Source organism: Drosophila melanogaster, chromosome 2R (assembly GCF_000001215.4).
Source record: "Drosophila melanogaster chromosome 2R".
Lineage (NCBI taxonomy): Eukaryota > Metazoa > Arthropoda > Insecta > Diptera > Drosophilidae > Drosophila > Drosophila melanogaster.
Genome location: NT_033778.4, coordinates 6,741,544 through 6,768,514, shown reverse-complemented (window position 1 = coordinate 6,768,514; position 26,971 = coordinate 6,741,544). Strand labels below are relative to the sequence as shown.

The following is a 26,971-nucleotide window of genomic DNA, read 5'->3' as shown; positions in this document are numbered from 1 at the left end:
ATAGGTCTCCGGCAAGCTAATCCGTAAGTGCGCCCCCGGCACCGAGCTCGTCGACTGGCTGGTCAACCTCTCGCCCATCGTCCACACCCGAGCCCAGGCGGCTGGCATGTGGCAAGCGCTCCTCGAGGAAGGAGTACTCGCACACGGTAAGTTCCATCAGACTCCACGCGCTCAATTCCCTAATCGGTGCCGTTCCGCAGTCAACAAAGAGCAGCCCTTCAAGGACAAGTGCTTCCTCTACCGCTTTCGCATCGACGAGGAGGGCGGCACGGCGGCAGCGGGCGTGCCCCAGGCGGAGGACCTCGGAGCGGCCAACGAGCACATCCGCGAGGCGCTCAGCGCACTCTTCCAGCGCGGACCGGACGCCACACTGCGTATGATATTGCGCAAACCGTAAGTACGGCGGCTTTAATGGGAATAGGTTTTAGGGTTAAAAAATAAAGCATTTAATGTATATACTAACATTCCTATAAAAGTAATAAAAAACCGTGCAATATACTATAATTCAATGAGTAATTTACGTCCGTTTCCCACGGACGTTTGCAATATGGATAATTTACTTGTGACGCATAATTACTTCCGCACACAGACGTCAGAACTATTGAAACAACGCGGTGAACCAATTAACACAAATTAAGTCCTTACCAACGATACATTCCCATACTCACACATTCTCGTATTCAAGACAGTTGTTACAATTTTAATTCTTTGAACTTACTACAAAGATACTTCAATGATATTGCATTGGCAGAGTAATGAAAGATAGATACTTTAGATAATAAATCTAAAATATTTTAATATTAGCATAGGTATGAGTCTTTTACTGCCATTAGTTGGGTCCGATACTCAAATATAAATATATATAAAAAGGACATTGCACTGCGTCCGCATAATGAATTCTCACCTGTAAATTCGATTAAGATCCCTTCATTTCTTATATTCCTTAATTCGCAGTTCTCACGAACGGACATCGGAGGAGCTGGAGCTGGTCTTCGAGGAACTGGTCCACATTGCCGCACTCTCCCACTTGTCGACCAGCATAAAGCGGGAACTGTCGTCGATTTTCGTGTTCGAGGCTCATGCCCAGGCGGGAACAATATGTGAGTATCCGGCCGCAGGATTAATAGCTCCCAGGCGGCGCAGTTGAGATTCTCCAAAGCGGAGAAAGGGTGGAAAAGGGAGGGAAGGGAGAAGTTGGAAAACTTTTTAATTAAGCCCCGGCTAATTATGGCTCAATAATGGGTCAGCCAACCCACACCGACGCAGCTATAAGTACTAACAACGAGTCTTATCCCTTAACACTCTTAACCCATTAACAGTATTCAATCAAGGCGACGAAGGACGCTCCTGGTACATCTTACTCAAGGGATCGGTAGACGTTGTGATACACGGCAAGGGAACTGTTGCCACTCTGAAGACTGGGGATGATTTCGGGAAACTGGCCTTGATAAACGACGCACCCAGGTGAGTGATGGCGCACCAATTGCGACGATTCCATTGAGCAATTGTTAACTGGCTGGTCCGTCTCTCCGGCCAAAAGTTGTGAGAAACCAAAACCCTTCATGCTGAACCCTTCTGTGGTTCCCACCTCCTCCTCCTGGCTGACAGCTCAACGGACAATGGCCGCATAGCCACAATGGGCCAAACAAGTTATACCACAGCCCACTTGGTGCAACGGTCGAGATAACTGGCCACAAGCTCCTCCGCAACAGCGACAGACAACAAGCGGCATTGTGTGCGATTTTAAGGCAAACAATTCAAATAGAAACAAAGTATCGGCCAAGGCCCCCGTCCAATTTGTAAGCCATTTCGCCAGCCGACGCTTGAGCGGATGGCAAAGGCAGAAACTATCAAAGAGTTGCCAAAGAATGGAATTCGTTTCCATTGTGTTCATGGGTGGGGAGCTCCCCAGCTGAGCAGAGGAAATCCAACTGTCAGGATCCGTTTGTCTGCAGGCTTATTAGTCCGTATGCGTGCACTTCCGTTTTTAATGCTCCAATGAAAGGATAACTAGTTTAAGCTCCCACTCGGCTTTTGTGTTAATTAAAATAGTCAAAGAGCTTGTTTGCCTTCAACAAATATAATAAATCGCGCTTCCATCCACGTCGCTCGTATCAGCATACCGGCAATAATTCTGCATATATCAATTGAGTTTATTTGCCAACTGCATGTGCATCTGCCGCTGAAATCCAATTTAAAATATTTCCGACTCTGCGGGGGGTTGGCAAACCATCAAGTGCACGAGGGCTGCCTCACATTTATGGCTATTTACGCGTTTTCACCATATGAATGTGTGGCTAACCAGGACGAAGTCACAAGACTGCTGTTCAAACATTCCTCGAAACACATCCATCCCATAGGTAGATCCTTGAGACATCTAATTCCCCGACCTTCTTCCCGCAGAGCTGCTACCATCGTACTGAAGGAGAACAATTGCCACTTGCTGCGCGTGGACAAGGAACACTTCAACCGGATACTGCGCGATGTGGAGGCCAATACTCTGAGATTGCAGGAGCACGGCAAGGATGTTTTAGTGCTCGAGCGCGTGGCTAAGCAACGTGGACAGCATTCGGCATTTAAGTGAGTGTCTAATCAATTTTTAATGTGCCTTCAAATTTAAATGGAAGTAGGAATTTGATTTGATGGGTTACGGTTGTGTGACAGAATGTAGGCTTTGTTTCTCCCTTCTGGCATCTTCGGTTGAAGAAAATACATCCCATTTAGCACCCTTAGTTAAAGCAGCATTTAACTTCTAAACCCAGATACCTGGCCTTTTTGCCTTAAAATCTAGATACATTTGAATATCTTATCCCACAGATATACGGTGATGTCGGGAACTCCGGCCAAGATGCTGGAGCACCTGCTGGAGACGCGACTGGGCCAGTCCGTGGGTGGAATGGATCCGTTCTTGGACGACTTCCTGCTCACACACATCGTTTTCATGCCCGTCGTTCAGCTGGTTGATGAATTGGCCAATTAATATCCTTTTTAAAACAACAAAAATCACCAAAAAAATTCCGTAAGCCTTTTAGGTTTTCCCCCTTTCAATTCCAGCTTAATCCCCGCCTTGAAGCTCTTTAAATCCCCATGTAGGAAGCCTAGCGTTTCCAAGGTCCGTTTAGCTAGGTCCTCGACAGTCAGGCTGCACTTAAACTGCAAAAACGCACTCTTCATGTCGTCCATCTCGCGCCCGAGTCACGTTCTCCTGGGTGGGAATTCAAAACATTTCCACAGCGACAGTTTAAGTGCCGCCAGCACGCAAGCCTCCACACATGACCCCGATCCCGACCAGCGGGAGTGGGTGCGGGTGGCCTGGACTTTCGGGTGGCTTTTGGGCTCGAGTGTAGCAGAAAATGCTAACAAGCAACACTTCCGCTTCCAACTTCAGTTGAAACAAAGCCGCAAAGATGACTTGGGTCAGCATTTTCGGGGTGCTTCAATGGGGGTGAAGGTGGATGTTGGATGGTTGCCAGAGGTCCGCGGGCACGGTGGGGGGGGGGGGGGGGTGGAGAGCTCTGGTCAATGATGCCTGAAACTAATCTCACAATCTGCATCGAAATACGTGATGAGTTTAATAAGCAGGCAGGGCGGAGCAATAAGGTTGGAAGAAATCAATAACCAGATTCCCAAGATGGGAAGCCCAATTTGGGACTGACTGACCCTGTAAGGTAGCGAGTAAGAAGTTGCGCCGGACAGATTTTCATAACCCAGCAAATCCCATTCTAAATACGATTCACAATCACAAAAGAAATTGGTTTCCGCCTTAACCGCCGTGCACCTTCCACTGCGATGCCCATGAGGACGCCCAAACGCCCGAGGATCGGGAGTATATAATCAACTTTAAGAAGCGCGTGATCCAGTTCATGCAAAAGTGGGTCATGGCCGTCCGCCACGCGGCCTTCGAGGAGCCCAGCGTGTGCGACTTTATCGAGGACCTCGCCGCCGAGGTGGAGGCCGATCCCGACCTGAACGAGGAGACCAGCATAGTGCACAACGTGCTCACCCAGATGGCGCGCTACCAGGAGGACCGCAACCAGAACGCCGGCCAGAAGTGGAAGCTCCCGCCCAACGGCCAGCCCATCTGCCTTTTCAGTGGCAATGCGACGCCTTCAAAGACGGTCATCCGACCAGATGATGATAGTAGGTGTTCATTCAATAGTGATTTAATACACTAGTATCACTTATCGTAAACTCAACTCTGCTTTTTAAGTCATCTTCCGCGTTTACTGCGCCGACCACACCTACTGTACCCTGCGATTCCCCATGCACACCACGGCGGAGCTCATCAAAGCGTGTGCCGCCGACAAGCTGCAGCTAAATCGGGGTCCCGAAGATCTCGTCCTCGTCGAGGTCAAGTCAAACGGGGAGCGGTCCGTGTTCAAGGACAACGATGTCAGCATACCCACGGGTCTGTCGCTCAACGGCCGCCTTTTCGTCTCCGTCAAGGACCACCTGGATGCCTTGGTAAGCGCTGACCAACTTGGATGTTGGATGACCATTTTTTATACTTGCTCATTCCGCAGACCCAACTGCAGGAGCAGGAGTGCCCCACCGAGGGTGTGGACATCGACCTGGAGATACTGAGCACCAAGGAGCTGGCCTACCACATCACCCTGTTCGAGTGGGACCTCTTCTGGGCCGTCCATGAATACGAATTGCTCTACCACACCTTCGGGCGGCATCACTTTGGCAAGGTAGGAAGGCAAACTTTGCCGAAAAGTCTCAGAAGTCTCGTTTGGGTAATTATCCTGCCAGGCTCTGACCGCAAAATGCAGCCATTTGTCATCTGCTTGCAAATTGAGTTAGCCCAGAGTTTTACCAGTCGAACTTATTAAAGATGGCCCAAAGCTAAGGGGACATACGTTTAGAATACACAACTTTCATGCTGACTGAATTTCACACTTCCACCCGCAGATCACTGCCAACTTGGATGTGTTCCTGCGCCGATTCAACGAGGTGCAGTACTGGATTGTCACCGAACTGGTGTCCACTCCCAGTCTGAGCAAACGCGTCGGTCTGGTCCGGAAGTTCATCAAGCTGGCCGCGTAGTAAGTTGTAGATATTAATTAAACTGCGTAGTGAGCTACCATGAACATAAAATTGGAGTATATTTCTTTGGAAGCATATTTGTATATTGAAGACAAAAAATCATGATCTTAACTACTATAGATCTAGACCCACTATAGGCTCCTATTAGAATAAATTAGTACCATAGTATTAATTAAATGCTGAATACATATTCTTATTACACTATCACCACTTTTAGGCTTAGAGAAACACCCATTCCAGCCAAAGACAGAGTAGTAAGCTAGCTTCTTTATCTCGTTACAGCTGCAAGGAGTACCAGAACCTAAACGCCTTCTTCGCTGTGGTAATGGGTCTGTCCAACATGGCGGTGTCCAGGCTGCAACAGACCTGGGAAAAGATTCCGTCGAAGTTCAGGAAGATCTTCCAGGAGTTCGAGGCCCTGATCGACCCCAGTCGCAACCACAGGGCGTACCGAGTGTTCGTGGGCAAGCTGCAGCCGCCGTTGATTCCCTTCATGCCGCTCCTGCTCAAGGACATGACCTTCGCCCATGAGGGCAACAAGACCAGCCTGGACGGCCTGGTGAACTTCGAGAAGATGCACATGATGGCCCAGACGATGCGCACCATCCGCTTTTGTCGCTCCAGGAGTCTGGGTAAGACCAATAAACCCCCTTTGAAAATTAATTTGCTCATCGATTTCGATTTGGAACAGGACTAGAGCCGCCGTCCCCGAAGAGCGAGGGCGAGGTGAGGTCGTACATCAGCAGCTTCCGCGTCATCGACAACCAGCGGGTACTCACCGCCATGTCCCAGAAGGTGGAGCCCACCAGGAAGCTCTAAGCCCTTGTGGAGCTGTCATCCAATTAGCCTGTAGCGCGTATTAAGTGTCTAACCCTAGTGTGTGTTAATCAACCGCAATTAGCTGCACAGTTATGAGCTTAGCCGGGTTGTTGTTGCTTTCCGAAAGCCAATTGGGCCACGGCCACCACAGCCCGGACCAACTTTCGTCCGCATCCGCATCCGCATTAGCCTAAGCTACAGTGTACTATATCTACGACCCGACTAGGAACTATCTCAATCTTCTAATGAACTGAAACCCAAACGCATTTTAATGCAAACGAGAAACTTTTTGCTTTAGTACAAAACGATGGAAAAGATGGAAAACAATTTGAAATTCGGCAATTCCCCGCGGAAACCGAAACGAATAAAAACTAAACTTGGACGTGTGTGATACTAAACATTTATAGGAGGCAACATCAAAACAAACACAACTATACAGCATAATTTCCCACAAACCATTACTCTATAAATCCCGCGCGAGCTGGTAGAATAATTTGTAAAGTTGTACAACGTTTTCGAGAGCATGGAATCTATATTTTTATAAACCCTAAACTAAAACCAACTATTAAACAGTCTAGTTACAGCTAGTTATTAACAAGTAAGCTACGTAGCGGATAAGTTACTTTATTTATAGTTTTCAATCTTATTTTCATTTGGTATTCCGTCACCCCATCTCCTTTTACGGCAACTTGGAAATAAAATACGAAACCATTTATTAATATTTATTTACACACAGCCCAAATTCGTTTTATTTTGTAGAAAGTGGATGCCTTTTTTATGCTACATTAGATAAGAAAGTGCAAATGCAAGTGCATTCAAATAACTAAACACTGGAGAGGGACCTTATTAGTTGTAGTTATGTACATACATACATATATAGAAATACGAAAAATATTTACATGTATTTATTACACGTGCAACTGTGTTTTAAATATGGGGAGTATTTATCCAAATAGTCGTTGTTAGATCTCTCAATGAAAATGCAATCAAACAATTGTTCTAACTATTAAAGGATTTCCCTTAGGTCCAATAAATTGTGGGTGTGGAACTCTGTGGTTCTTCACCAAGTGTAAAATGTAATTATGGAAATCGTGGCTTTGACACTACCTATTTTTTGAACACAACTGTACAACATATGTATGTATGTATTTATATCCAAGGTATTAATTACTATAGTCGGTAGCAGTAGAAAACGAGGGGCATATTCTTGATCCTATGAACTAACTATATATGATCCGACCGGAGAAAGAACAAAGAACGTCCGTCTGCGTCAACAAAATGCCCAAGCATCGTGATCATCAGTAGTTTTAATATTTGGTTAAGCCAATACTTTTCTTAATTATAAACTAAACTATTTATTATTTGCTAAAACCAATTCCGAAAAACTCTATATAAATGGCGGGGTATGTTAATACATACTACCGACTATCCTTAGGTCGGGGATTCGACTATATCATTTTTCGCCTTCATTAGCCAACCTCAGTCAGTAATTGTACTTGTAGTTACCAATCTAACCCAACTCCTCTCCCAAGTAAAGGTCTCTCGAACAACGATTTATCACGTAAACACCATTCCTAGATGTAACCAAAACTTTGACCATGATGCGTAGAATGTAAATGTCGTAATAATTAATACTTTTCTTTACGAAAACCAATCAAAATCAAACAATATATTCAACTATAATCCAGTGGTTTCTCCTTCAAAAATAAAACAAAGCAAATGCAAACGAATATTCAATAATACTTTTATAGATATAACGAACCGATTCAAACGAAACAATATTCTTTAGTTCATAGTTAATGAGATGTAACAATTTCGAATTGATTTACAAGCAACGCAACACCAATTTTAGTATGGTACAGTTTGTAAGTAGAGTTGGAAAGCCATTAATTACTTTATCTACACCACGTGCTACGGAAACGGGTAGAATCTATCAGAATCACTCACATAGAATTGTGTAGGCGTTTTAAACCCAACGCAATCTTACAATCCTCTGAGGAAATATTCGAAATAAGCCAACTCTTTGGTGCTAATGGCACAAGAAAAGTACACATACCTAGGAATATTTATCTAGCAGATGCATTAATCTAGCATATGGACCGTAGAAACTATTTTAGTGTTAAGAAATCGTTTCCCACAACGGAAACTCCTTACGTGTCAAAACCAAAAATGTTTCTACATTTTTAGTACTGCTACATATGTAGACGTAATACCAACAATACACCACCACTATTGTTATTGTTGTGCACTTTCAATAATACACTTTGCATACTATATAGTACATATATCAAATATGCAAGTACTCCAAAAGGGAAAATTTCCAATTTCACTTGTGATTCGATTTGACAATCTCAAAACATAACTCTACGAACTTTTATTTTCTCCAATATAGCCTAGGCACTTGCATAAATTCAACATCATTGGGTAACTCACTGATGCACAAAAAAGATATATTCATGCTATACGTATATACCTCCGTTAACAGGATATAGCTAAAGCCAATCAGTCGTAATCAGTCAGTAAATGTTTGAGCCGTAACTTGTTCTAACCAATAAATGTTCAAATCAGTGTTTACATGTCTAACGCAAAACAATCTCGAAGTTTACTTACCTACCAAATAGCAAAGTAGATTAAATAGTTCGTAATGGGGATGACGAGACGGCTCACAGAGCTCACAGTAAGAAGACAACACCAACAACCACTTAGAAGTAATTAATCCATCGATTATGGTATGTACAGCAGAAGCAGCGATCTTTTAGCCGTACTACCAATTACATATTCTAATAACCAGAAAACCCATACCCCGAAGTGAGATTTGTGCAATGCAGAGCAGATATTTCAATACCCTAAATGTTGAACCTAAGCGTAACAAAATATATCTTTGAATGTCTAACATTTTGAACTCAACTAATATTCGAATAAAGATTTATGTGTTAGCAAGCTGCTACTGGTTTTTTTTATTTGTATTCAGAGGGCGCTATATTATTTTTGAAAGCTTAACTGTTCTTTATAGTTTTGGGCAATATGGAATCGGAGTTCAATCTGTGATATTTTAAAAATGCTTTGAGTTTTTGGTTTAATTTATACACGTAAGGGCTTTAAAACAAAATTTTATTCAAACTAATTTAAGTTCCTATCCCATCAGGTCTAAGCATTTAGAGATGACCACTCCTGGACTTGTGTTAGCCAAACAATTACCTGCTCGTTTTCCCGCCAACTCTTCTGTCTTGATCTTTTCTAAATTCCATCTATGTAAACCGCCCCCTACTTGGGCTTTTTTCGGATGGAGTTGGTCCATGATATTAGACGTTTGATTTACTCTCACCTTATCTGCTCTTTACGGCATTTGATTTTAATTCAAATTTGTCTTAAAAATCTGCTTTGAATAATTCCCGCTAGTCGCTGCTGGACACAACACTGCCATACACTCGCGATCGATTCAGCAATTGGAGAAAACCTCGCATAGCTGGTATGCTATACAATTCAATTAATGTCGTTCTTATGTTTTTAAACGTTAAAATTAAGCTTACTTGTGTGCGTACCTTGAAATATTTTTATACATCGCGCCAGATTTTAGATCGCAATTCCTCCCCCGCTGAGCTTTTGAAAAACGCTAGATGTAGTGGGAAAAGGCCAGCTTGGCAACGCTGGTGGGAATAACCGCGCGTTGTCCGTGACGTCACCGGATGACACAGCAGCTGCTCGGCCGCCGTGACAAAATCATCGAAACCGGCTGTGCGAGCCAACAGTTGTCCGCGAAGCTTTCGACGAGCTGGAACAGATAGAGATTTGATCGCGAGAAAGGCGTAGTAGCACTGGTTTAGACTTAGAAGCGTCCAATTTGCACAGCGTTAATTATCAGCGCCAGCGACAAGATGACCAATCTGGCTCCCACCATCCGGCTGAACAACGGGCGCGAGATGCCAACTCTGGGCCTTGGCACCTGGAAGTCGTTCGAGTCGGACGCCTACCACTCAACGCGCCACGCCCTCGACGTGGGCTACCGGCACCTGGACACCGCCTTCGTCTACGAGAACGAGGCTGAGGTGGGCCAGGCGATCTCCGAGAAGATCGCCGAGGGAGTGGTCACACGCGAGGAGGTTTTCGTGACCACCAAGCTAGGCGGAATCCACCACGACCCTGCATTGGTGGAGCGCGCCTGCCGCCTGAGCCTTAGCAACCTGGGTTTGGAATACGTAGACCTCTACCTGATGCACATGCCGGTGGGCCAGAAGTTCCACAATGACAGCAACGTGCACGGAACCCTGGAGCTGACGGACGTGGACTATCTGGACACCTGGCGCGAGATGGAGAAGCTGGTGGATCTGGGCCTGACGCGCAGCATCGGCCTGTCCAACTTCAACGCCGCGCAGACGGAGCGAGTGCTAGCCAACTGCCGCATCCGGCCGGTAGTGAACCAGGTGGAGTGCCACCCAGGCTTTCAGCAGCGCCAGCTCCGGGAGCATGCCAAGCGCCACGGACTGGTCATCTGCGCCTACTGCCCCCTGGCACGTCCCCAGCCCGCTCGGCAGTGGCCGCCCTTCCTCTACGACGAGCATGCCCAGAATCTGGCCAAGAAGTACGGCCGCACCACGGCACAGATCTGCCTGCGTTATCTGGTCCAGCTAGGCGTGGTGCCACTGCCCAAGTCGTCGAACAAGGCCCGCATCGAGGAGAACTTCCGCGTCTTCGACTTCGAGCTGAGTCCAGACGACGTCGCCGGCATGGAGCAGTATCACACCGGGCAGCGCACGGTACCCTTTTCGGGAATGTCGGGCCATAAGTACTACCCGTTCAACGACGAGTTCTAGACGGGCTCAGGGGTGTCCCAGAAATATCGGTTTCGCCGTTATTGGATTGGCTAGGAATGCAAACAAAACGACTGTGGCATTCCAAGAGGGGTGTTTTGTTTTAGTTGTTAACTCAAAGTTAAAAAGGTTTCGAGTAAACCCGTGCATTAATTCCCCTTAATATTTTACTGGAAGAGGTTCGTAAGACACCCCGCATATGTAGTATTTGTATTGTAAAATAAAGTATATTACGTAGAAGATCTCTGGGCTGTCGGGCTAATCAGTTTGTCTAACGGGGCCGCTTGATAAATCGTGTTATCTGCGAGAATTCGGCGTGTGCACCCGTCGGTCGGAACTCAGAATTCCCTAGTCAAGTATGGGGCACATAACGAGCTTTCATTAAGATGAATGTCTGCGATAGACGCTAAAATACCTCCAAACGAGGAGAGACATTTCCAGGCGCATCGGAATCATATCTCTGCTTATCAGCTGAACAGATTCCGGAATTCTGAAATCAAATTTTAAATTGGCGACCTTGGGCAGCGATAACGGCAGATAGAGCATCGATAGGAGTGACTGCCGATAACATTAACATTCAGCCCGAACGTTTTGCACCACTGTGCATTCAGCTGGGGCGGTCTGGCAGCACTGCCCAGTTTGAAAATCTGCAACATTTTTTCTTTCTCGCTACCAGAAGAGACATATATTTGTGAACTTTTAGATGTAAATTAAAGCAGTATCTATCCATACTCTCAATGAGCCCATTTGAGCTTGGTAAAAGTAGTGGTACGACCTTGCAACACCATCACCACCGATGACAACATATCGATACTTTCGACACTGCAATCATCAGCTTAAATAAAGAGAACAAAAATAAATTAGCGTTAGAATGTCAATGATACTAAGACGGAACCTGGGGGCATCCTGGTTGCTCAAGGTAGGCATCCCCCATAGCCAAGATAGATCACCCCCTGATTTCAAGGCATTACTCCCATGCAGGCATGCTACAGTTCCAGCGCAAAACCGGTGGACTCGGCCAAAACAATTCCCAGTAACCTGCTCGAGGATAAGCAAACGGCCGTTCTGCAAAAGGAGAACGGTACGATCTTCGACAAGCGCCCCTTCAAGATCCACCTGGACAAAGGTATTATTGAGAAATCGCATCGTATCGGTGCGCAGAGAACAAGTATTTACATAACCACAACTCGCGATTCCAACAGATAAAACATACAGCTGGTGCCTGTGCGGCAAGTCCAAGTCTCAGCCCCTCTGCGATGGAATGCACAAGAACGAGTTCCTGAAGATCAAGCAGAGGTATGTACATAGGTGCTCGAGCCAGAGCTATGCGACGAAGTAATACCCCTGTGCTTTCCAGGCCCATTCGGTTCAAGGTGGAGAAGTCGGGAGACTACTGGCTCTGCAACTGCAAACAGACCACCCACAGACCCTTCTGTGACGGCACCCACAAGCAGCCACACATCCAGAGCGCCGTCAAATAGATTTAGGATTGGTTGTAGGGCCCTGCCCGTGTGCGAAAAGAGAAATGCATTAATTTTGAATCAAGCAACACATGTTTTTATTCTAGAATTAGGTTATAGATCATGGCGTGGGTGGCACACTCGATGCTGTGGTGTGTGAGCATAATCATACATTTACTTGTGTCTGTCGAAAGGACAGGTTGACTATCATGTGAGTGGTGTGGTGTGTTAACAAATTATTTACAATGATCAGAGAAGAGAAATGGAGGGGTGAAAGTTTCCGCTTGGAGTAACTTGTCCGTGCGTAGTGATGTAATGTGAAAGCCGGAAATCAAAAAGTTGTGTTTAGACGTTCGCTTTTATTCAAACTTTTTAACGAGTTCTGCCTGTTTTACACATAAATATAGAACTTAAAAAATTGAGAGCAAAAATCACTTATTTTATACAATCATTTTGTTATGAAGCCAATTATTTAAAAATAGAAATCGAAAGTACAAAATACCGTTGGTTCGGCTCTTGTGATCCACTACATACAACACTCAAAACGACAAAAGTCAGCTAGTGAAAAGTTTTACTTAAACAAAAATTATAAATGTGCTTAATAGGATATAAATCAACCATGTAAACCATGTGATACAAAGAGCTAATCTAAATCAAAGTAAATTTGCAAGCTGAGCATTCTAAATTTTCTTAGTTACGAGTCTGTGAACCTTTCAAAAAAGAATTTTGAAAAGGGTAGGCTGGCTTTCCATTAGATATCGAGATTTGGTTCGTTTATTCCGCTAATATACAAACAATTTAAATATGAAATGGTTGATGGTTCACACACATCGGCAACATCAGCAAAATTATCGTGGGTACAATTTTGAATCGAAAAAAATCCCGTCTCTATCTGTTAAGCGACGACGCGTTCGTATCAAATAAATGTTTGAAGAATAACTATTTAATCACGTGGCGATCCTGCTGTCAGCCTCGGCCTAGGAAATCAAACACTCTTCATTTGTTAGTCTTCTCGTTTTTGCTTAACGTCTTCTTGGATTCTGTCTAAATAATAAACTCTGTCCCCTTCATCATGCTTCTTGACTTATGTTTTGAATATGTATGCAGCAAATGAATTTAGTGGGTTTTCGTTCACGTTTCAAATTAATACTCCTCGTCCTCTGGTGGTGCATCGTCAGGCGGCGCAAAACCATCCTGCAAATAGAAAATATAAGTCTAAGCGATTGCAGGGCCGGGTAAAAAGAGTACAGACTTGTCCTACCTCAGTCGCATATAAGATGTCCAAAATCTTTTGTATGATCGGATGCGCCTCGGCGTCATCGGCTTCTTGGCAACTAGAAATATAATAGCAGGTAGGCATGGCGTTCTTAATTCAACCTGTTGATTTCATTACTTACAGAATTTCAATATCCCGCAACTTAGAGAAGTAAAAGTCTCGCTCCTTTTCCAATCCCTCCAGGTTTATGCGCATATCCATCACCTGATCCATAATATTAGTACCGGTTTTTTTCTCATTTTCTTGATCTTGACCCACCTGATTTGACATCTCTTCTATTTGTTGATTGTTGACCGAATTGCTCACGTCGTTCTTCTTGACCGTGCCCGTGCTGTTGGCACAGGCGTTTATTCTGCTCGCTGGGGCTGCGTTGTTCGTGCGCGGCAGCACCTTGGATACTGCTGGAATGGGCAAGGCGATTGAGTTTAGTATGCGAACATCCAGGTCGGAGGTATGTATAAAAGCATAAGGAATCAACAAACGTGAAGCACAGACAGCATTTGTCTTCTATTCGTGCTTTTGTGTTTACTTGGAGGATGTGCAACATCTACATGGACCTGGGCATGCGATATGTACAATTGTCTGATCATGTGGATAGTGCGTACGATAATGAAAGAAGAGATAGCGATAGAAGGATTCAATTGGGAACCAAACCAAAACATACTGGGCTTCACTGCAGACGTCATTGCTGGGCGTGTCGTTGCCGATGGGCCACGTCGATAGCTGCTGGACACGCCGCTTGCCGCCGTGCCGGGCAGTGACTTTACCGCTCCCGATCCGAAGCCCATTGGGGCTCCCTCGCGCACCGCGCTGGCATCGTAATCCCTGCCATCGTAATTGGCATCGAAGAACTTTTTAAACCATTGCAAAAACTCGAAATTGTCTTGGAAGCGACCCTTGACTAATTTGTCAATGGGTATAATCTAAAAGTAAAATGGGCGAGAGATATGCAAACAGGTGAGAGAGCGTGTGGTGAATCCAAATGCAATGGGAACAAAGATTAAACAAACATACAGTATGAATTTGGAAAACAGAACTCTTTGGCCAGCCAAAGCACCAGATAAAAAAGATGTGTATAAATAATAACTTTGCAATGATGGGGATGGATTTTCAGTTAAATTGATCGCAGACTTAGCCACTTCCAAAGATAAGATCTAAACTATTATTTGCGTTTAACCTTGTAATAAAGAAATCTTGTACACTTTGCAGTTGGAAATCCGCCCACATATGCCTAAGTAATTATGGCTTCAAAAGTATTGTCCATGTCGCGGATCTATATAAATACAAATATTTGGGTATTTCCCATCACTGTACGGGGATGAAGAGGAGTTAGTGGGTTGGATGTGGGACAACAACAGATCCTCCAACATGTGTGCTGTGTGCTTTGATGCGACTGAATGTGTGTGCATTTTGTGTATTACTTGGTGCGCCAGCAGCTCAAGGCCAGTGGGGTTGGTGAAGTTTTGTGTGGTGTTGTGTGGCATCCCAGTTTTGCCTAGTTCCGCTGCGTGCTTCACGTTCGTTCGCTTCGCAACTCAAATGAAATGGCAAGCAAATGGCTCTTCCACACCGGAGTTCGTAGCTTCGACAGAACCGTACCAGTTGAAGCGATGACCCGTGCTGGCATTCGTCCGCCAGAAGCTGGAGCCTGCAATGGTCGCCGGTGCATCAGATGGAGATCGTTGTTGCTGCTGCCCACGCCACTGCCTCCGTTGCTGCCGTGTCCGTTGCCATTGCCCAGCTTGACTCCGCCCCGCTGAGCCACGGGGTCGTACTCGCGACCGTCGTAATTGGCGTCGAAGAATTTTTTAAACCATTGAAGGAACTCAAAGTTGTCTTGAAAGCGTCCCTTAATCAGTTTATCAACTGGAATGATCTGTGGTTGTCGGTGGTTGCGTAGTCGTGAAGTTGATTTGTAACGGAAATCGTAGTTAGTCACAACATACAAGAGTATATTGGTACAGTGGACATATGCTTTTAGCGACGCTTTAAGCGCTTCCACTGTACCGTGCCCATGTCCACTCTACATTCTTCGGATCGGGTGGATTTGTGTGTCAAAATTAAATAAAGGTTCGAAAAATAGAAAAGTAATGTAAGCAAGCGGGCATATGTACCTTATCCACAGACATCTTCTTGAAGCCCGCCTGCAATATCTTGAAGTTCTGTATGTACTCGTGCTCCAGATTGGTACGAAATTTGACACGCTTTACTGGCACTGAATTGGGAAACAGCATGTCCATGAACTGACAGTAAGCTGCACCTAGAAGTGGAAGCGTAGGTTGATCCCAGCACTTTGTAGACGAGTCAAGCCCACTTACCTGTGCAGAGCTCCTCGATTTTTGAGAATTGCGACTGGAGGCAATCGTTAACCCAAGCTAGCATATCGTGGCGCGAGAGATTCTCTGACGTCACATTTGTGGAGTAGACGTTTACAGCCATGTTGGTGGTGTCCTCTGGTTTAGTTAGCGGCACTGAAACGAAGATGCAAAAGGCTGGTTAGTTGGTAACTGCACAGTGGCGGCTCCACATGCAGTCCGTGTGGGAGTGCTAGCGCCATGAACGGCTCTTAATTGCGGCGGCTAATAATTGTTTTAGCTCGGGGTGCATTGAAGCGTGTCCCATGTGCGTGCTCAATATCAAGATCACGATAGTCATCAGCAAAGCAAACGGCAACAGGGAACGCCAAATGATTGTTATTGGACATGTTACCGTTGCTCACTCATTCCACAATCTGCAGAATTTGTTCCTCGAAAGTAGTTTGGCTAGTTAGCTCTGGACCGAACAGACCGAACCACAAATAGGCATTTCCACACCAAAAGCTAATTGTCTTACTTCCCGGATTCAGCATACCAATCTGCCCGATGCACTTACCACCTCTGTATATCCGACGTACTTCTGGCTGGATTTCCGATAAACTAACCTTTCTTGATAAAACTCAATTTGCAAAACGAAATCGAACTGTACAAATTACTTTCGTTTTTCTTTTACTTCGTTTTACGCTCTGTGACCAACTGGCAGGACTTATACAAACTAATCTACCTCTGAAATCTCTACTGAAAAGCAACATTCTCAAGGCCTGTTTTTTGACCACTTAGTCGCCATCCTGTTATTTTTCAAAATATACGTAATGCGGAAACCAAAATCGCACACTGGACAAATTCCATATTTAAAATCACTCATAACTATTCGTAAAGACACAGAGTGGCAGAGTGCCATATGTACATATGCACTGATTTACTGCGTTTCATGACCCCAAACAATTTTATCCTTACAAGTAACCAGTATCTTTGCTTTAGTCAATGTTCAAGATATGGATTTGGATATGTCGCAAGAGCACTTTTTCTGAACTTCAGAAGATAAATCCTCTTCAGACCCATCTCTACACTTACGAGAGCATAAAAGGCGATCGAACGAAAGAAAATGCTCCGCGGATACTGGAACGGGCGAACAATGAACTTGGACTGTTCGCCGCTACAATGCGGCGATATCGATCCGCTTCGTTGCGACGCGAAGATGGAGATTACTCATGGAGCGCGTCATTGGCATTATCAATGTCAGCCTGGCCAGCAGGAACATAGAGCATGGGCATGGGCCATCTGACGTGGGCCAGATGAGATAAAGAATTAGCCGGCATTTGGGAGCCGGCCTATAAATACACTGACTCACGTCGGCCGTGGGCCTTTCGGTGTTTCCGTAAAACTCCGACTCTCCACCTTTTCGCTGCGCGAGTGTACGGTGCATTGACCCGAAAGGGCGAAACTTCAATTCAAATGCGGAGCGATTTGCTGCTCGTTTATTGATTTAAGTGCCCCCGCCAGAGAAGGCACAACAATAGCAGTGTCCCAAATACAAGTTGGGATTACTACACAGAGGAATAATGTTTTCTATGAAGAAATCATATGCTTTCTGTTCTATCTCAAAAAACTACGCATTCCAATTGCATATTTCCCCTGCATGTAATATATTACACTATATTAGTTTGCACTATTTATTATTACTATATTACTATATTAGTCGCATTTTTATCAGTCGTCTTTTAGACTGTCCGGTTTGTTATTTTCCAATAAGTGGATAAGACTGAAATTCGATGACTCAAAAAACTCTAAATAAATAACATTAGTCAATAATCATAATACATTTAAGTTTCTGGAAAGTAAAGCTATTTATAAAATCAAGATTCTATTTGAAATACAATTTTTATAGTAAAAACTTATCATTTCAAATAAACCTTGTAGTTTAAAACTAACTACTAAAGAAATTTCAAACAAATGCGCTATATTTTTCCAGTCAAATCCCTCTTAAATCAGTGACTGTTTCAAAAAGTTCCTTGCATTAAAGTCAACTGATACGAATGCTTATTTGCATCCATAAGATGGGGAAAACAAATGAGTTGCAGTTTAGATTCGTATTTTGAGTGCTATTGAGTCATATGCTTGATAACTCATCGGAGATCATTATATCCACAAAATTCCTAGTTGGTAAGTCGCTGATGTGTGACATTTGGAGACGAGAAACTGCGGAATTGATGACCCAGGCGATGGTTTTTTTTTTTTTTGGCCAGTGTAGTTTGTTGTGGCTGTCGATAAGTCAGTGTGGATGTGGGCGCGTGCAGCGGAAGTTGAAAGCGAACTAATTAAGCAGAACCAGGGAAACAGAAAAGAGGAGCGAAGCAGGGCCACTAGCAGGGGTTTTCATTTCTAGCCCACTTGGAGAGACTTCCATATTTGAATCATATTTGGACATGTGTTAGTCCACATCCCCAGGTGTGATACAATCTGCTGAGAGTGGAAGTGCGGCAACAACAATAAGCTGTTTGAGCAACAAATAAACATTCCGATGCTATTGAGCCAAATCCGCTCGAAACTGTGAGTGAGTGCTCCCAGTGTTTTTGAGTGGAAATCGAAAAGAAACCGGCATTCTAGTAGAGCAGCATCGGGAAGGCCAAAAAGCTGCGTCGGCGGAGCCCATTTTAATTAAGCCAATAAAAATAGTAACTTGAGCTAAAGGAAAACAAAACAAGTCCGAGAATCATTGGTAACTGGACAGCTCACACACACAGACATGCCATCTGAAGAAATGCGGGGGCTTGACAGATAAGCCGCAGAAGAATGACGTCATCGAAACGATGGCTTAAACTCAGGCAATATGTTTTCCACGCTTTTCCAGACGTCGCGAGCATCGGAAACGAGGTAGTAGGGGTTGGGCACCTTCCACCATATATATGTACACTGCACCGGAATTTTTGCGGCCTCTTTCTGCGGCTGTGGCAAGAACAAACAAACGCACGCACACACACACACACTCGCCGAGATGATAGTCACTCACACTTGCAAGGAACCAGGATAGGGAATTTTATTTTTGGAGGAGGAAGCGAAGCAGCAGCAGGCGACATTTAAATATACAATGCACACGCACAGGCACGCACACAGGCGCACGCAGGCTCCGCGATGTACAGCTATTTATTCGGCCAAGTGTGCACTTGAAGTTTTCGGCAGAGTTATTTTAAATCGCCACATACCGATGAACTTTCTTTTCTGCTGACGCTACTTCTAGGTTTGCGATTTCTTCTTTTCTTTTTTGCGAATAAGTTGAGGAGCCGCACACACACACACACATATATGTAAACGGAGAGAGACTCACTCACTGACTCACTCACACTGTGGATGCAGTGGACATTCAACCGGTCAATCGTGGGATCCTGTGATAAACTCACCTAATCAGTTGGTCGTTATCCTTCGGGGCGACGGAGAACTAAATGATTCCTGGCTTTAAACAAGGAAATGTTAATTCTATGAAAAACCGTCTTCTGCTAAACGAGCGAGCGCTAGGGATGTAAAATGTACACTGATGCATCGGCCGCCCAGCGCAGGTCCGCATGGAGGTCTATCGATAGGCGCTAGAGATGAACGATAGTCCGTGGTCCACTATATAGCGATATCGACTGTTATTTTTAAAAAATACAATTATAAATGTACGACAGCATGAAATTTAGCAATAAAACGTATTTATTTTCAGAAGAAAATATTTATATTGAACACCACTAAAAGTGTAACAGTGGTATGCACTAGATAGGCGGCTTTGTTTGATCCCAGCTGTGTCAATCTTACTGGTTTTACTCTTACAACCCTTAATACTAATAAAATAAATTGTTTTGTTATACATTATACATTTAAATGTGTGTGTTTTGTGTTTTCCGTATTTCTTAAATAGCTGTAACTTTTTGACATAAACATTTGTTCTATTGCACAGGAATTAAAATATTTTAGCAACTTAAAAGTTGTTTCGTAAGCTTTGAACGATTTCACACGCCTGTTCCTAATAAACAATCAGTTGTACATTACACAGTTAACAATTGCCTTAACGCTAATAAATGCAACAGTTTCGAAATAAAGGCATTAAATGCCTGTAAATGCGCTCCGATTAAATTTCTCCAGCATACAAATTGGATTTACATGCGGAAGACTCCAAACTTGGTCTCCTGACCGGCGTTGTTCAAGGCTGCTTTCAAGCTAAGGCCCAGGATCTGACGGGTGTTGGCCGGATCAATGATGCCGTCGTCCCACAGACGAGCCGTACTGTAGTAGGGCGAACCCTCCGCCTCAAACATTTCCACAATGGGAGCCTTCAGCTTTTGGGCTTCTTCCTCGCTGAACTCCTTGCCAGCTCGCTTGCGTTGATCTTCGGTGATCTGAGCCATAACATTGGCTGCCTGAGTTCCGCCCATCACTGAGATGCGCGAATTTGGCCACATGTATAGGAAACGAGGCGAATAGGCCCGACCGCACATGCCGTAATTGCCCGCACCGTAGGAACCGCCGATTATCACCGTGAACTTGGGCACATTAGCGCAGGCCACGGCCGTTACCATCTTAGCTCCGTTTTTGGCAATACCATTGGCCTCGGCATCGCGCCCCACCATGAAGCCTACATAGATCGATATCATTATTTAATCGCCCAGCCACTCCACATATCAACTTACCAGTAATATTTTGCAGGAAAACGAGCGGTATCTTGCGCTGTGCGCACAACTGAATGAAGTGGGCGCCTTTGAGTGCGCTCTCCGAGAAAAGGACTCCATTGTTTCCGACTATTCCCACTGTGTGGCCATATAGCTTCGCAAATCCGCACACCAAAGTCTCACCATATAGCTTCTTAAACTCCGTAAAGCGACTTCCGTCGACGATGCGCGCAATCACCTCGCGAACGTCAAAGCTTTTGGTAAGATTGGGACCTACGATGCCGTACAGCTCTTCCGCGTCGTAGCGCGGTTCTTCTACGGCAGACGGCGGAGTAGCAGTCTGGAAATTGACTTGACTGGAGTGCATCAGCTGATCGTTGTACGAATTAGTGGCGGACAAGTTTAAGTTGCTCACAATCTGGCGGGCCAGATACAAGGCGTGTTCGTCGTCTAAGGCATAGTGGTCGGTGACCCCAGAAGTCTTGCAGTGCAAGTCTGCTCCACCCAAATCTTCCGCAGACACTTCCTCTCCAGTGGCCGCCTTCACCAGCGGCGGCCCAGCAAGAAATATAGTTCCCTGCTTCTTAACAATGATGCTCTCATCGGCCATTGCCGGTACGTAAGCTCCTCCGGCCGTGCAGCTGCCCATAACTACAGCAATCTGAGGAATTCCCTGGGCCGACATGTTTGCCTGGTTGTAGAAGATGCGTCCGAAGTGCAGTTTGTCTGGAAAGACATCCGCCTGGCGCGGAAGGTTGGCGCCACCCGAGTCCACAAGGTAAATGCAGGGCAAGCGGTTTTCTTGGGCAATCTCCTGAGCGCGCAAATGCTTCTTAACGGTAATGGGATAGTAGCTTCCACCCTTCACAGTGGCATCGTTGGCCACCACCAAACACTCAGTTCTGTAATGAAAATTGCATATTATTTTTGATAATTTAAAAAATTTCGTACACAATTTATTTATTTTCCACCTTCACTATGAGACTCACAAAATATCTTGAATAGTTCCGGAGATCGTTACGTTTATACGAACAGACAGACTGGGGGCACGGCTAGATCGGATCGGCTATTTATGCCGATCTATAATTATAATCTAAATATAATCTACGACCTAATTAACCCTAATGACGCGTAACCTTGTCTTCTGCAGACTGAATGTGCTATGCAAGCGCTAAAAGTTCTGATGTGGAACTTCGATCAACTTGGATTTTTCAGACCTACCCGCAAACGCGTCCCACTCCGGTGACGATTCCCCCGGAGTTGACCACCTCTTCGCCATATAACTCGTGTCCGGCCAAAGCACTGAGTTCTAGGAAGGGCGATCCTTTATCCAGGAGCAGGTTGATGCGCTCCCTGGCTAAGAGTTTACCCCGCGATGTGTGTCGCTCGATGGCCTTTTGTCCGCCTCCCTTGAGCACCTGGCTGGTGAAGTTCCGCAGATCTCCAACCAAACTGGCCATCTCTCTGGCATTTTCCTAAAAAAGCTTGGACTTTAGCTGGTATGTAAACATAAATACAGCCTGTTTATATGCACCTTGTACTCGGCGGACTGCTTGTCTACCTCGCTATGCAAAACATTGGCATCTCCCACATGGAGCAGTCGCACCTGGCTGCGCAGCAGCACCGAGGAGCTCCTGAATAGCCAATTAAGCCGGATCATTTTGTGGGGGGTGGGATTTTAAGGGAGCTAAATGCGAAAATTACCACGCGAGTGGAGGCGAAAGTTACGTCAGTTGTGGGTGGCCGAACTGATAACGATAACAGCAACAGCTGGTCGATCGCTATTGAGCCAACTATCGATTAACGAAGAGCAGACGGGTGTTGCACAGAAAGAAAAAAGGATATAGTTTTCAACAAAGATTAAAGATTAACATCTAGATCAGATCTTTCTATCCAATGAAGAAAAAGGTAGAACCAATTTGTTGCTTTCACAGCTATAAACATCCAATTGGTATATACTAGTAAGATAGACAAAGCATATTATTTTAAACGAGATTTTTATTATAGTTTACTAACATTTATTAATTGCAACACTAGCTGAGACCGCCTTAGGAATTTAACTTGGGACTGTAACAGAATGAACAGCCAACTACAATAGGTGCACTGATTTTAGGCTTAAAGTTCTATGAACTTTCATGCGATTCATTGCATTGCACAATTTGCCTAAACATGATTTGTGATTGTGCAGGTCGCTCTAGAAGGTAAGTAGGTAAATACTAATTTCTGTTGGTTTACGTAGTCGTTAGTGGGCTTGTTAACGTAGCTAAACAATCACGTGACAAGCATAAACATTGGCTCGCTTAAATTTATTCACTTAACTAATTTAGAGTGTAGTGTTAGATTTCTCTTAAAGCGTTTCTAAAAAGTTGTACTACAAAAATATGATGGGTCTGCGCCTTGCATAGGTTACTTGATCTTGATTTTATGCAGCTTCAGTTTAAAGCCTAAAACTTCGCTAAGCACGCCCGATAGGGCCGACAGGATTACCACCTTGATGGTTGTGAATAGATATGGATTGGCACTAAGGCCAGAGAGCTTGAATGGCGTTTCGAGTTCCTTTAGCAGATCGGCGGCCAGCTTGAGCACGCTGTTCGACACCATCAGCTCGTCCTTTTTCTTTGGCTTCTGCTCGATCTGCAGATACAAGTTAATTTGCTCCGTAATCAGCACCGACACACTGCGGTACTTGTGCTGTATCTTCTGACCTAGGGTCATGAAGCGCAGCAGAAAGATACCGATTGTTATGGACCAGATTAGGGCCTCCAAGGTAAGGTGTGTGTGCAGATGAGCCGAATCCTTCAGCCACTCGACGCTGAGGAAGGCCAGCAACAGGAGGGTTACTATGAAGGCGGCGGAAACGATGATATCCACCGATCGCTGGGGTCCGCGTTTCTATGGGGAATGCAACTCAGTGCCTTTGATCAAGAAATACGCGGATGTTTATATTTACCTTCAAATACGACCTCACGCTCAGCCAGGTCTTGATGTTACGCACCTTGTTCAAACGGAAGTGGGGAAGATTTGACTTTCGAGCCCTACGTGATGAAGTTAGGTGGGAGAAGAGTTTGGCGTAAAGGAAGCGTTGCTTGAAGGTGCGCTCTGCAACGGCGAATATTATGAACAGTATGAGGGTCAGGCAAAGGCGTTGGACAAAGCCCAGAGCCAATACCATGCGCTCCCACTGGCTGTCGCCGAAGGCAAGGCCCAGCAGGGTGAAGAGCGATGCCGATGACTTCTCCCACAGCAGCTGCGGCATGTTAAAGTAGCTAATCTCACTGGCCTTCTCTGCATCGCTCCCGAGTGTGACCTGAGTGCATTTGACCAGTAATAAGTAGTCTCCTCCACCAAAACCTTCCCGGCAACATACCTCGCAGAGACGGCAGAAGATGGGAATCAATGTGAGCAGGAAAGAGAAGACCACGCCTATGTAGATGTAGTCGTTGGCCTCGCCCATTGAGTCCACGCGTTCGATTATGCAAGACGCGATCTCCAGCACGGAAAGCTGCGCCTTTTTGGCATCTCGCTGATCCCAAATGGTGCAGCTAACTTTATAAGTTCAATGTTATAGCGTGAACGAAGATGCAAATTTGGTTGGTAATACATACTACGGTCGAGGCTGCTATGTGGATTTAGTATAGTGGTAGGGGTGATGTCCAGCTCTCCAGGATCTTCGTCGCTAAAGGCCGTGTGCTTCAAGCCCCCGTCAGAGTGATCCAGATCAGAGGTGTAACTGCAGTCTTCGCTATTTGTCGTCACCCCCAGCCAGTCGGTGGCAGAAGTGGTGCACTCTTGGTTACAGCCCGAGGCGGGACTGGACATAATGTCGGCATCATCGCACTCATCCGATTCGGCGCAACTCGTTGAGGATTCATTGCCGCGCGACTGGGGTTTCTTCTCGGTTGGAGAAGCACTGGCGGTCACACCGTTTGTTGTGTTTAATCGCAGACGCAACTGATTGGTCTGAACAGGAGCTGGTGGAGCCGCAACAGCCACCGCGTTTGGCAAAGGCGAATGGTTGTTGTCCTCTCCACTTGAGCTCTTTCCATTCAGACTCTCGAAGCCATCGTCCTCCCCGATGTTTCGACGCGTCTGGTAGTCTGGCTTGACGGAACACAATCTTTCTCCAACCGACTCAGGCGCACTTTCTTCTGCGACTTTTCTGCTGGAGCACGGCTCTTCGCCCAGCTCGTAGGTAGCGTATATCTGAATAGGCGTGTGCCAGTTGACGTTGCGCTTTTTGGGGCTTTCGGGAGCAGCTCCCCCTGCCTTTCTGCTGAGATCGTAGCATGCGTCTATGGCTGCCAGCGGTTGCGTTAGTGGGCTGATTGCAGTCGTTGTCAAATAGGTCTCCTCGTTGGTGCTCCGCCTGATAACAGATGGCGAAGGCGTAGTCGGCGTGGTGGGGTCTGGCACCGTGGCACAGGTAACTGTTGGTGAAGGCAAAGGCGTGACCGGTCTGGGAAGAACTTCGATTGTGCTGGTTGCGGTTCTTCTGTTTGGAAGTGATATGTTACTGCTGGCCTGGGACAAGTCAGCCTCCACTTGTCGAACTCTAAAAAAAGAATTCAATATTTGGTTCCGAAAAGAGCTTCGTTCTTACCGCACAATCTTCTTGCGACGTCGCACCCGGTTCTCCCTGGTTGCTGCTTTGTCGCTTAAGTAGCTTGCAGATATGCGACGCAGCTTGTTCTTGCTACTCCCGCCAGAGACACCCGAGGCGGTGTTAGTGGCTACAATTTGTGAGTGGATGAGACTGATCAGCAAGCTTAGGGCGCACGGAATAAGCAGGGCACTGAGGAGGGCGGCATGTTCCTCGGACTCCTTATCTGCATCCTTATCGGAGGCATCTCCATCTGCCTCTGCCTGAAGCAGGGTTCCATTTGGCGGCTTCTCATAGTCAAGGGGCACTATGCGACTGCTGTGAAGCACGTAGATAGCCCAGTTGGTTAACTGTGTGAGGTAAAGCACAAGGATGAAGCCGAAGGCGTTTGGCGTGGTCTGCTTGACCCACCACTGGGCATAGAGGGGCAGCAGGACATAGCGCAGAATGGCCAGGCGTATCACAGTGAGTAACGACTGCTTGGGCTTGGCCTTAGGGAACGTGGAACCTAAAAAATGTGTTTCAATTATGGGCACTATTTGGGGTCAGTCAGGTTAAACACACCTCGCACCAAGTCCACATCGATTAGCTCCGTCTTCAGCTTGGTGTTTTTTAAATTGACACTATTGAAGCCGTCCAATATCCTCTGTTCGACGGTCTTTTCCCATTCTTGCTTGTCATAGGTGCCGATTCTCTTCTGGTACCTACAAAAATTCAACAGCGGATAATTTGATAGTCCGGAGAGGGAGAGAGTAATGAAGCATTGTTCGCTTACCATGCAACTATTTCATCCAATTTCATAGTAATAATCACATAAAAGTCCTCGAAGTGTCGTGCAGCCTGCGAACGAACAAAGAAATCTTCAATTAGGCCTCACATCTGCAGCGCGAAAGCCTCTAATTTATATCGGCCTGCGATAGCGAGGTGCCCGCTATCCGGATATAACTGGGGAACCCAGTATGTGAGTTCGCGGCTGGGATTTTGTCCCACATATGAAGTTGGCGTCGAACAGCTGCTCTGCATAACGGGTTTAGCAGGCTGGCCCATATCAGCTGATGACTTTCACCTTCGCCTTGCCACAAACACGGGCCCGCCCCCGTCAAGCCTACGCTCATAAGGGGCCTTCCCCTTTTCCGCCTCGACCGCCTTGGAAATCTGGGGAAGCGGACGGCAATCGGTCTAACAGCTGTTTATCGGGCGGGTGGGCGTCAATGTTTATGCACACACATGCGGAAGAGGCGCAGGTATACACACAAGCGCAGGGAATTGGACTTGGTATGCGGCCCCTTCTGCAATACTGGGTTCAAGGTGAATTGGCCACAGGACCCGCACTGTGGCCCCATGGCGGAAGCACCCGTGGGAAGAGCTGATTTTATTCATGGATAGCGGAGTTACCTTGGTTTAAACCGCGTCACAGATCGATTTTTGTCCACCTAGGCGCGAATTTCTTACGCTTCCGCTGACTGCTGGTCGCATCGATTCCGGTGCCACTGCTCTGGGAACTTTGGATCCCGTTGGGTATCTGGTAATTTTGAATGCACTACACACGCCGCAAAAGCGTTTGCATTTGCATTGGGTCCGAAAAAATTTGGTGCGCAACAGAACGAACGTCCCGTTCCTAACGAAAAACTAAAGTGTGTGCTCACAAATCCGTACATCTTGCTCAGCTAGATATTATCGATAGGCAGTGGATGGATTGTCAGCTGGCCGACGGCACCTATCGATAGCTATTCAAATCCAAATGGCGGCCATGTTGTTTGTTTGAAAGCCCAAAATAGGCTGTATTATTTTTGTTTATTTGTCCTGCAAATTATAAACAAGGGAGTCTCCGAGAAAAAGTGCAACTGCATCACTAGATTTTTTGAACATATCCGAATTGATTAAAACATTTCTGATTTATCACTTGCCTAGCTTTATTGTAAAATATTGAATAAACCTCCATAACATTAATACAGGTACCAAGATACCGAGACTTTCATTTTTGTGTGTGTTGCAGAAACG

General features: G+C 45.7%; 6 protein-coding genes across 15 annotated transcripts in view, besides 1 other annotated feature; 3 read left to right on the top strand and 3 right to left on the bottom strand.

Moving 5' to 3' along the window:
- The window catches only part of Epac (Exchange protein directly activated by cAMP), a 39,227-nt gene extending 30,427 nt beyond the window's left edge, over nucleotides 1-8,800 (top strand). For 3 of the 4 annotated variants that reach the window (NM_165490.2, NM_001273807.1, NM_001273808.1), the window contains 12 exons: nucleotides 5-146; nucleotides 201-393; nucleotides 955-1,100; nucleotides 1,320-1,464; nucleotides 2,404-2,580; nucleotides 2,818-2,979; nucleotides 3,779-4,140; nucleotides 4,211-4,464; nucleotides 4,524-4,694; nucleotides 4,915-5,048; nucleotides 5,332-5,681; nucleotides 5,741-6,602. In NM_165490.2, coding sequence (NP_724498.1) covers nucleotides 5-146; nucleotides 201-393; nucleotides 955-1,100; nucleotides 1,320-1,464; nucleotides 2,404-2,580; nucleotides 2,818-2,979; nucleotides 3,779-4,140; nucleotides 4,211-4,464; nucleotides 4,524-4,694; nucleotides 4,915-5,048; nucleotides 5,332-5,681; nucleotides 5,741-5,868 — 2,364 coding nt within the window. In that variant the 3' untranslated portion in view covers nucleotides 5,869-6,602. Of the gene's footprint in view, nucleotides 1-4; nucleotides 147-200; nucleotides 394-954; nucleotides 1,101-1,319; nucleotides 1,465-2,403; nucleotides 2,581-2,817; nucleotides 2,980-3,778; nucleotides 4,141-4,210; nucleotides 4,465-4,523; nucleotides 4,695-4,914; nucleotides 5,049-5,331; nucleotides 5,682-5,740 lie in introns of all 4 variants that reach the window. The other variant, NM_001103732.2, reaches the window with a different exon arrangement.
- An 811-nt stretch (nucleotides 8,801-9,611) lies between these two features.
- Nucleotides 9,612-10,914, top strand: CG9436 (uncharacterized protein). Its single transcript, NM_136391.4, has one exon. The coding sequence runs from the start codon at nucleotides 9,744-9,746 to the stop codon at nucleotides 10,677-10,679; it is 936 nt and encodes a 311-aa protein (NP_610235.1). The 5' UTR covers nucleotides 9,612-9,743; the 3' UTR covers nucleotides 10,680-10,914.
- A 391-nt stretch (nucleotides 10,915-11,305) lies between these two features.
- Nucleotides 11,306-12,219, top strand: CG3420 (uncharacterized protein). Of its 2 annotated transcripts, none has more exons than NM_136390.3 (4): nucleotides 11,306-11,595; nucleotides 11,658-11,802; nucleotides 11,879-11,972; nucleotides 12,034-12,219. In NM_136390.3, the coding sequence occupies exons 1-4, from the start codon at nucleotides 11,548-11,550 to the stop codon at nucleotides 12,155-12,157; spliced, it is 411 nt and encodes a 136-aa protein (NP_610234.3). In that variant the 5' UTR covers nucleotides 11,306-11,547; the 3' UTR covers nucleotides 12,158-12,219. The 2 variants fall into 2 exon arrangements, with proteins under 2 accessions (NP_610234.3, NP_001260735.1); NM_001273806.1 differs by having other exon boundaries at nucleotides 11,476-11,595.
- Eb1 lies at nucleotides 12,215-19,288 on the bottom strand. 6 transcript variants are annotated; one of them, NM_001273805.1, is made up of 8 exons: nucleotides 16,802-16,871; nucleotides 15,731-15,883; nucleotides 15,527-15,672; nucleotides 14,077-14,335; nucleotides 13,671-13,813; nucleotides 13,534-13,616; nucleotides 13,398-13,470; nucleotides 12,215-13,330 (listed from the first exon to the last, which is right to left on the bottom strand). In NM_001273805.1, exons 2-8 carry the CDS (start codon nucleotides 15,849-15,851, stop codon nucleotides 13,280-13,282), a joined length of 876 nt encoding a protein of 291 aa, NP_001260734.1. In that variant the 5' UTR covers nucleotides 15,852-15,883; nucleotides 16,802-16,871; the 3' UTR covers nucleotides 12,215-13,279. The 6 variants fall into 6 exon arrangements, with proteins under 6 accessions (NP_001260734.1, NP_724495.2, NP_610233.1 ...); NM_165487.4 differs by lacking the exons at nucleotides 14,077-14,335; nucleotides 16,802-16,871 and adding exons at nucleotides 15,012-15,288; nucleotides 19,126-19,288 and having other exon boundaries at nucleotides 12,478-13,330; NM_136389.5 differs by lacking the exon at nucleotides 16,802-16,871 and adding an exon at nucleotides 19,126-19,288 and having other exon boundaries at nucleotides 12,478-13,330.
- A 272-nt stretch (nucleotides 19,289-19,560) lies between these two features.
- Mccc2 (Methylcrotonoyl-CoA carboxylase 2) lies at nucleotides 19,561-22,134 on the bottom strand. The gene is made up of 4 exons (NM_144467.2): nucleotides 21,905-22,134; nucleotides 21,592-21,845; nucleotides 20,392-21,272; nucleotides 19,561-20,336 (listed from the first exon to the last, which is right to left on the bottom strand). The coding sequence occupies exons 1-4, from the start codon at nucleotides 22,028-22,030 to the stop codon at nucleotides 19,861-19,863; spliced, it is 1,737 nt and encodes a 578-aa protein (NP_652724.1). The 5' UTR covers nucleotides 22,031-22,134; the 3' UTR covers nucleotides 19,561-19,860.
- Nucleotides 21,372-21,451: a mobile genetic element.
- Nucleotides 22,135-22,373: 239 nt separating the features above from the next.
- Nucleotides 22,374-26,616, bottom strand: phtf. The gene is made up of 8 exons (NM_136388.3): nucleotides 26,366-26,616; nucleotides 25,746-25,810; nucleotides 25,535-25,674; nucleotides 24,971-25,478; nucleotides 23,976-24,922; nucleotides 23,738-23,916; nucleotides 23,321-23,677; nucleotides 22,374-23,262 (listed from the first exon to the last, which is right to left on the bottom strand). The coding sequence occupies exons 2-8, from the start codon at nucleotides 25,769-25,771 to the stop codon at nucleotides 22,777-22,779; spliced, it is 2,643 nt and encodes an 880-aa protein (NP_610232.1). The 5' UTR covers nucleotides 25,772-25,810; nucleotides 26,366-26,616; the 3' UTR covers nucleotides 22,374-22,776.
- Nucleotides 26,617-26,971: the final 355 nt, after the last annotated feature.